This window comes from Mandrillus leucophaeus, unplaced genomic scaffold, assembly GCF_000951045.1.
Source record: "Mandrillus leucophaeus isolate KB7577 unplaced genomic scaffold, Mleu.le_1.0 Scaffold230, whole genome shotgun sequence".
Lineage (NCBI taxonomy): Eukaryota > Metazoa > Chordata > Mammalia > Primates > Cercopithecidae > Mandrillus > Mandrillus leucophaeus.
The window spans coordinates 87,006-96,542 of NW_012102366.1; the positions used below are offsets into that span (position 1 = coordinate 87,006).

Sequence of the window (9,537 nt, forward strand, 5' to 3'; positions counted from 1 at the left end):
GTTCAAGCAATTCTCTGCCTCAGCCTCCCAAGTAGCTGGGATTACAGGCGCCCACCACCACATCTGGCTAATTTGTTTTTGTATTTTCAGTAGAGACGGGATTTCACCATCTTGGCCAGGCTGGTCTTCAACTCCTGACCTTGTGATCCACCCGCCTCAGCCTCCCAAAGTGCTGGGATTACAGGCATGAGTCACATGTTTTCTTTACTTTTTATTTTATTTTTGAGACAGGGTCTCACTCTGTCACCCAGGCTGGAGTGCAGTGGTGCGATCTTGGCTCACTGCAACCTCCACCTCCCACCTCTCAAGTAGCTGGGATTATAGGCATGCACCACCTAATTTTTTTTTTTAATGCCCAGCTAATTTTTTTTTTTTTTTCTGAGATGGAGTCTCACTCTGTCACCCAGGCTGGAGTACAGTGGCGCTATCTCGGCTCACTGCAACCTCTGCCTCCCGGGTTCAAGCGATTCTCCTGCCTCAGCCTCCTGAGTAGCTGGGATTACAGGCGCCCACCACCACACCCGGCTAATTTTTGTATTTTCAGTAGAGATGGGGTTTCACCATGTTGCCCAGGCTGGTCTCAAACTCCAGACCTGAAGTGATCGGCCCAAAGTGCTGGGACTGCAGGCATGAGCCACCACACCCAGCCCAGCTTTTAATATCGACCCTAGACTTGGGAAGAGCCTGAAAGGGAAGACAGCATCTGTGTGTAGGGCTATGTGTGGACTCTGGCAGTCATAGGAATGAGGGGGAAATGAGAGGCAATTTCCTAGCTAAGAATTCTATGAGGACTGAGACTATTTCCAGAAAGCAGATGTTATTAGAGAAAAGAGCAAGAAAGAACTAGACAAAGAACATACATAGAAAGGTTAAATTTAAAAAGGAAGTGGACGACAAGTATGGGTGAGAATGTGGAGAAAGTCAGAACTTTCATCACCACTGGTGGGAATGTAAAATGGTGCACCTGTTTTGCAAAGTGGTATGACAGTTGCTCAAGAAGTTAAGCACAGCATTACCATATGAGCCAGCAATTCCACTCCTCAGTGTATACCTAAGAGAATTAAATACATGTCTACATAAATCTCGTATACAAGGCCAGGCACGGTGGCGCACGCCTGTAATCCCACTACTCTGGGAGGCCGAGGTGGGAGGATCACTCCAGCTCAGGAGTTCAAGACCAGCCTGGGCAACATAGGAAGAATGGTCTCTAGAAAAAAAATTAAAAATAGCCAGGCATGAGGACATGCACCTGTGGTCCCAGCTACTCAAGAGGATGAGGTGGGAGAATCACTTGAGCCCAAAAGGCTGAGGCTGCAGTGACCTATGATCGTACCACTGCACTCCAGCCTGGGCGACAGAACAAGACACTATCAAAAAAAAAGAAAAGGAAAGAAAAAGGAAATATTGTACACAAATGTTCACAGCAAAATTATTCACAATAGCTAAAAAGTAGAAACAATCCAACTGTCTTATCAACTGATGATAATCAAAATGTAGCTTATCCATACAATGTATATTATTCAGCCTTACAAAAGAATTAAGTTCTGATTCATGCTACAACATGGATGGATCTGGGAAACATGAGGCTAAGTGAAAGAAGACAGATACTGCTGTAGTTTAAGTGTGTCCTCCACAGTTCATGGGCTGGAAGCAATTCCCATACAACAGTATTGAGAGCTGCAACCTTTAAAAGGTGATTAGGTGGCTGGGCACAATGGCTCACACCTGTAATCCCAGCACTTCGTGAGGCCGAGGTAGACCACGAGGTCAGGAGTTCGAGACCAGCCTGGCCAACATAGTGAAACCCCATCTCCACTAAAAATACAACAATTAGCCGGGTGTGGTGGTGGGCGCCTGTAATCCCAGCTACTCAGGAGGCTGAGGCAGGAGAATCGTTTGAACCCGGGAGGCAGAGGTGGCAGTGAGCCAAGATCACGCCACTGCACTCCAGCCTGGGTGACAAGGCGAGACTCTGTCTCAAAAAAAAAAAAAAAAGGTGATTAGGTCATGAGGAATCTGCCCTCATGGATGGATTAATGTGGTTACTTCAGAAGGGGGTTAGTTATCTCTAGAGTGGCCTTGTTGTAAAAACAAGTCTGGGCCTCTCTTGTTCTCTTGCAACATGATGTCTTCCACCATGTTATGATGCTGCAAGAAGGCCCTTACCAGATGCAGCCCCTCAACCTTAGACTTCCCAGTCTCCGGAACTAGGAGTCAAATAAACTTCTATTGTTTATAAACTACCCAGTCTATAACTTACTTGCAACACAAAATTACTATACTAAGCCAGATACCAAAGGCTACTTATGATACGATTTCCATTATACAAATGTCTATACAGGACAACCCATAGAGACAGAAAGCAGATTAGTGGCTGCCAGGGTCTGAGGGAGGCGTAATGGGGAGTAACTGCCCATGGGGACAGAGTTTCTACTTGGGGTGATGAAACTGTTCTGGAATTAGGTAGTGGTGATGGTTACACAAGGTCGTGAACCACTGAACTGCACACTTTAAAGGGGTGAATTTCATGGTGTGTGACTTATGGCTCTAATTTTTGTTTTGTTTTGTTTTTTTGGAGGCAGAGTCTCGCTCCATCCTCCAGGCTGGAGTGCCATGATGCAGTCTTGGCTCACTGCAACTTCCACCTCCCAGGTTCAAGAAATTCTCATGCCTCAGCCTCCCGAGTAGCTGGGATTACAGGTGCACACCATCACATCTGGCTAATTTTTGGTAGAGACAGGGTTTTGCCATGTTGGCCAGGCTGGTGTCGAACTCCTGACCTCGGGTGATCCACCAGCCTCGGCCTCCCAAAGTGCTGGGATTACAGCCATGAGCCACCACACCTGGCCCTCTAATTTTTTAAGAGAAATTAGAACAAATCTTTTTCTGAAACCAAAGGAAAGTAGAAGAGGAGGGCTAGAAAGTGAAAATAGAAGAGAAGCTAAAGGAACTTGAGAAACCTCACTCCGAATAGCCTTCAGTGTCCCCTCAGAACAAAGGGCGTTCGAAAATGCTCTTAGCCTGACACTTCCCAGGGCACACCACCCAGCTAGGCGGGTCAGGGAATCCACAGCCTGTCTTAGGTACTCACCTACACCCGTGGCATGGAGAATCCCTCGTTCTGTTGCCCTTGGCTCTGCTCTTGGCCCCAGCTGGGAGACGCGACTGGGTTTGCATGGTGGAGTTCCTGCACACGAAGAAAGACACAGGCTGAGGGAGGGAGGGCTTGCAGGGGAAAACAAACTCTTGTTTTTCAACTCAGACTCTCCTTCAGCTTCAACATGGGCTTCAGATTCTCTGGGCTGAGCAAGTGTGATGGGTCACAAAGGGATCTTGCCCAGTAGCTAATGAACTCAGGACCCAACCCACAAACACCCTCCCCTCTGCCCCAAGGGGCTGAGGCTCTCTCACCTCGGAAGCCTGGGACCAAATTCAAGGAGACCAAAACAGGGCCTTACTAAAGAGGGAAAGAAGGCAGTGCAACAGATGAAGCTTTGCCATCCTGTGGACGATAAGCGCCACAAAGCCTAAGCCACGTCTGTCTTGTTCACATGGCAGGCGCTTGAGAAGCATTTAGTGCCTGCGTACAGGAAGGAGCCAGGTGACGCCAGCCTTACCCCTGGAGGTCAGGGTCCTGCACTGGTCCAGCATCCCGTATCTGCACAGGCTCCTCCGCGCACTATCCAGCAATGCCCACTCCTGGATGAACTCCACCGCCACATCCTCCAAGGTGACTGATTCCTAAAACAGCACACACGTTCTGGCTTGGCAAAGACCGCCCCCACCAGTGAGCAGAATGACTGGTTATCACTGGAGAAGAGAAAATGTTCAGACACGGCAGGCGTGGAAAATCCAGCCCAACGCCTATTTTTGTAAATAATGTTTTCTTGGCACACAGCCACGTGCATTTATTTACAATGCGTCAATGGCTGTTTTGAGGCCACAATGGCAGAACTGAGTAGCTGTGACAGGGATCACATGGGCCACCAAGCTGAAATGTTCACTTTCTTTCAACATTTGGACAAATCCTAGAGTGTACGTTTTGGCTCTCTGTGTAACTCCACTGACTTGTGATGCCAGAGCCTGTCCTTCCTGGCTTACAGAGTTTTTCCTAAACTCCTTATCACAAATTGGCACAGCATCACAAATTTGGGCTTGACCGCTTAATTTCTGTGAACTCCCTGGGATTCCCCAAGACTTATGTCCTTAATAATCTTTCATACTTGTGAAAGTAGGACTTCCATTGCATCTCAGAGTCTTTTTTTTTTTTTTTTTTTTGAGACAGAGTCTTGCTGGAGTGTGGTGGCGCAATCTTGGCTCACCGCAACCTTCACCTCCCGGGTTCAGGTGATTCTCCTGCCTTAGCCTCCCAAGTAGCTGGGATTACAGGCGCGCGCCACACGCCCAGCTGTTTTTTTGTATTTTCAGTAGACAGAGCTTCACCATGTTGGCCAGGCTGGTCTTGAACCCCCAGCCTCAAGTGATCTGCCCGCCTCGGCCTCCCAAAGTGCTGGGATTACAGGCATGAGTCACCACGCCCGGCCTCATCTGAGAATCTGTATGGCCTTTTAGTTGCAGAATTCTTCAGAGCAGCGCTGTCCAACAGACATCACTCTCTGCTGATGGGAATGTTCCATGCCTGCGCTTTCCAGAAAGGGGCCACCAGCTACATGTGGCTGTTGAGCACTTGGGCAATGTGACTGGGGCGACTGAGAAACTGAGCACTTAAAACTTTTTAATTTTTTTTTTTTTTTTAAGAGACAGGGTTTTACTCTGTAGCTTAGGCTGGAGTACAAGCTCACAATCCTAGCTCAACGCAGCCTCAGTCTCCTGGGCTCAAGCTATCGTCCTACCTCAGCCTCCCAAGTAGCTACGATTCCAGACACACACAACCATGCCTGGCTAAATGTATTGAATCTTAATAAATTTAAGCTGAATTTATATTTCTATGGCCACATGTGTTTTCAATAGGTCTAACCAGGGATGGCAAGGCTGGCCCTGGAGGAGCTCCGCTCAGAGCCCTGGGGTCTGCTGTGGGGCTCTTCCTCCATGCCAGCTTCCCTCTAGACGTCAGGCACAGAAGGACATCCCCAGGTCCCCTAGGGCAGGGATGAGGCTGCTCCTCACTCGCCCTCCCCTTTCTTCCTCAGTTGGGCAGGGAAGTGGGGAGAGAGAAGACAGGGCCCAGAGGACATAGTTATCCTATGTATCCACCCCTTCAACCACAGGAGCCCCCAGCTTCCTCACCATGACACTGGAGCCAGGGTTTGAGGTCTCAGTCGGTGTCCTCCCTGCAGTAAAAGAGACACTGAGGTAAAAGAAGGGGTGAGGACGGAAGCAGAGCATTTTGGGGGGTCTCCAGCAGAGTGGCCACAATAAAAACCCTTACAACAGGACATCTGCCTCCATAAGCAACATGTTGGGCCCCAAGCCCCCTTTCAAACAATAGCGCCTAGTGACTTCTACTGACTCTTCCCATGTCATCAAAGGATCATTTTAACTCCTAGCTGCCCTCAAAATACCTCTAAGAACATCTACTTTCCCTCCACTGCCTATATGAAGGTGTGATTTGATATTTATCTCTTAAATGATTATTGCCTGTCTCTCTCCAACTATGACGTAAACTTTTTTTTTTTTTTTTTGAGTCTCACTCTGTTGCTCAGGCTGTAGTGCAGGGGCGTGATCTCGGCTCACTGCAACCTCCGTCTCCCAGGTTCAAGTGATTCTCCTGACTCAGCCTCCCAAGTAGCTGGGATTACAGGCATGCACCACCACGCCCGGCTAAGTTTTGCACTTTTAGTAGAGATGGGGTTTCACCCTTTTGGCCAGGCTGGTCTCAAACTCCTGACCTCAGGTGATCCACCTGCCTAGGCCTGCCAAAGTGCTGGGATTACAGACGTGAGCCATCGCAACCAGCCTGATGTAAACTTTTTAAGTATAGACCTGTATCTACTTTTTTCACAACTCCACATCCAGTCACTAGCACAGTGCTTAATGAATACTAAGTGCTTTACATATTAGGGGGTGGTAAACTTTTTCTGCAAAGGGCTAAGTAATTAATGTCTTAGGATTTGTGAGCCATATGGTCTCTGATGAAACCACTTAATTATATGGTCACAGGGCAAAAACAGCCACATGAACAAATGTGTTCCAATAAAACTTTATTTATATAAGCCAGCATCAGACCAGATTTGGCCCACTGGCCACAGTTTGCAGACCCTGCTTACGTGCTAAAGTGAATGCATCCATCATCAAATTCTCTCAATTCTACCTCCTACAGGCATCTCAAACATTCCAACTTTTCCAATTCCACAGTCATCAAGCCCCAGCTACCATCATCCAAGCCCTGAACTTCTCCAGCCTCCCATATGGACTCTGCATTCATCCTTGTCCATCCTAAACTCCATGCTCAATCCAGGAGCTAGTGTTTTGTTTACATCACAAACATAATAATGTCACTCCTCTACTTCAAACTTCAGTGACTTCCCCATGGCCTTAGAATGAGGTCCAGGTGGCCAGGCACAGTGGCTCACACCTGTAATCTCAACACTTTGGGAGGCCGAAGTGGGCGGATCACTTGAGGTCAGCAGTTCAAACCAGCCTGACCAATATGGTGAAATCTCGTCTCTACTAAAAATACAAAAAGTAGCCAGGCATGGTGGCACACGCCTGTAACCCTAGCTACTCGGGAGGCTGAGGCAGGAGAATTGCTTGATCCCAGGGGGAGGAGGCTGCAGCGAGCACTGGAGTGCCACTGCACTCCAGCCTGGCTGACGGAGTGAGACTCTGTCTCAAAAAAGACTCTGTCTCAAAATAAAAAAAAGACAATATGATACCACAAAAATCAAATATAATAACAACTTAAAATGCCTGTCTTTCATAAGACATAATCACACAGTTTCAGGTATCTTTAAGAAACAATACTAATTCTTTTTGGCAGGGCGCTGTGGCTCACGCCTGTAATCCCAGCACTTTGGGAGGCCGAGGCGGGCGGATCACGAGGTCAGAAGATCGAGACCATCCCGGCTCACACAGTGAAACCCCATCTCTACTAAAAATACAAAAAAAATTAGCCGGGCCTCAGGAGGCAGAGGCAGGAGAATGGCGTGAATCCCGGAGGCGGAGCTTGCAGTGAGCAGAGATTGCGCCACTGCACTCCAGCCTGGGTGACAGAGCGAGACTCCGTCTCAAAAAATAAAAATAAATATAAATATTTTTTTTAAATATTAATTCTTTTTAAAAAGGCAAGGCAAGCGCATATATTCTTTTTGGAAACAAACACTTCACTCATAAAACTGAAGCCTGATGCATGATTTTCCTCTGAAGTTAATTTTTTCCTCATTTCTCAGTAGACATGAGCTTTAATCCCATTATTAAACAAGACATCCCAAGCCGGGAGCGGTGGCTCAAGCCTGTAATCCCAGCACTTTGGGAGGCCGAGACGGGCGGATCACGAGGTCAGGAGATCGAGACCATCCTGGCGAACACGGTGAAACCCCGTCTCTACTAAAAAAAATACAAAAAACTAGCTGGGCGAGGTGGCGGGCGCCTGTAGTCCCAGCTGCTCGGGAGGCTGAGGCAGGAGAATGGCGTAAACCTGGGAGGCAGAGCTTGCAGTGAGCTGAGATCCGGCCACTGCACTCCAGCCTGGGCGACAGGGCGAGACTTCGTCTCAAAAGAAAAAAAAAAGACATCCCAATTCAAAATGGCCAACTCAATTTGAATTTCCACTACTTGCAAAGTTTATATCGTGTTTTCCCTGAAGTCCCATTAGTTTTGAAGCTCCGTGATTCACATGCTTAGGGGAAGGACTGGAGCCAACTTGAAAAGATTTGAATAACAGTCTTACTTTTCCTTGATAATAATATTTGTGAAATAACTGACAAACAACTTTTCTTAAGACACCCTCACCTCACAGTGAAAAACTTGATGCCCAGAGCAGAAGTAAAAGTCGTCTCAAACATAGAAAATAAAGAAAAAAAAAGTTAAAACTCCTCCTTTTGCTGCTGTTTTTGTTTTTGAGATGGAGTCTTGCTCTGTCACCCAGGCTGGAGTGCAGTGGCACGATCTCGGTTCACTGCAACCACTGCCTCTGGGGTTCAAGCGATTCTCCTGCCTCAGCCTCCTAAGTAGTTGGGATTGCAGGCGCCCGCCACTACTCTCGGCTAATTTTTGTATTTTAGTAAAGACAGGGTTTCACCATGTTGGCCAGGCTGGTCTCGCACTCCTGACCTCAGGTGATCTGCCCGCCTCGGCCTCCCAGAGTGCTGGGATTACAGGAGTGCGCCACCAAGCCTGGCCAAAAGCTTTCTTATGAGAAAGAAAAAGTTAAAGAAAGGAAGAGATGAAAAGCCAGGCTAACAAATATTAAGCTAAAATACTTCAAATTGTCAGTCACCAAAAGAAATCTCTCGTCATCCAATTCATTCCTTAATAGAAAGATGCACTCAATTTTTTAAGTAAATTTGGCCAATCAAACCAGTTTGCACATGTAGACCCAGACCTCACTTTCCAGTTGCAAAGCTAGATAATAGTAAGTATCGTATCAAATAAAACGTGGATTACTAATTTGCAGTTATCTTGCATACTATAGGCAAGGTAGGGCCCTCTTTATGCACTTCCCCTAAAAATTGGAAAGGACAGGTGAGGGCTGGGGCCGGTGTCACCACATTCCTGAGCCGTGGGACCTGGACTGTTTGGGATTTCCCTTTTGATAGAATGACAGCCCTGTCTGCCCGGACGGGGGGTACCTGAGAGCGACAGACCGGGCGGTGGGCGCCCAGATGCGAGGCCCCGGCTGTGCGGGCCTCACGCCGGCCCGGGGATGATCGCAGGGAGGAAGCACCTCAGACAGGCGGAGCTATTCTAGGCCCTCCAGCCCCTCCCCGCGCCGGCCGAGCCCTCCCCGCCCTCCCGAGGGGCCGGGCCACACCTGCAGACCAGCCGGAGACACTCCCACCGCGCCGCGCCGCGCGGCGCCGCGCAGCACAGCTCAGCCGCCGTCTGCCGCCACCGCGCTCACTTCCGCTTCTGGTCTCGGGGCCGCTGGGAACGGAAGTGGCTGTGGCTCCGGCTGTAGTGGCCAGAGTAGCCTTAGGCGGCGGCAGAAAAACTAACACCTTCTTTAGCCTCCAAGGCGAAATTCTAGTATTCTTACCCGGGGGATGAGGTTAGGCTGTGGAGTAGGGTCCCACAGAGCATGGAGGGTGGTGCTGGGGGCGGAGCCTATGTCCGAGGGACGGGGATAGGGGTGGGGCTTAGGGCCCAGGGTCAAAAGTGGGGCGGGGCCTGTGCTCGGGGGCGGGGTGGGGTGTGGCTTGCCCTCCGAAGGCGGATGAGGGGGCTTGCACCCCAATGGCAGAGTTGGCTGGGCCTTGTTTTGGAGGGTGGTAGTAGGGGCGGGTCGGGCGCCCAAGGGGCAAAAATGGGCGGGCTTGTGCTTGGGGTGGGAATGGGAGCGGAGCTTGCACTCGGAGGGCGGGATGACGGACCTGAGCTTGGAGGGTTGAGAGGGGACACCCGACCCTCCCCCAGGGT

At 49.2% G+C, this 9,537-nt stretch overlaps 1 protein-coding gene across 1 annotated transcript in view; it reads right to left on the reverse strand.

Annotated features, from left to right (window-relative positions):
* ZNF333 (zinc finger protein 333) overlaps nt 1-9,031 on the reverse strand; it is a 30,489-nt gene extending 21,458 nt beyond the window's left edge. The window contains exons 1-4 of the mRNA XM_011981809.1: nt 8,933-9,031; nt 5,248-5,291; nt 3,618-3,741; nt 3,092-3,187 (exon numbers count right to left, since the gene is read on the reverse strand). Coding sequence (XP_011837199.1) covers nt 3,092-3,187; nt 3,618-3,741; nt 5,248-5,250 — 223 coding nt within the window. The 5' untranslated portion in view covers nt 5,251-5,291; nt 8,933-9,031. The remainder of the gene's footprint in view (nt 1-3,091; nt 3,188-3,617; nt 3,742-5,247; nt 5,292-8,932) is intronic.
* Nucleotides 9,032-9,537: the final 506 nt, after the last annotated feature.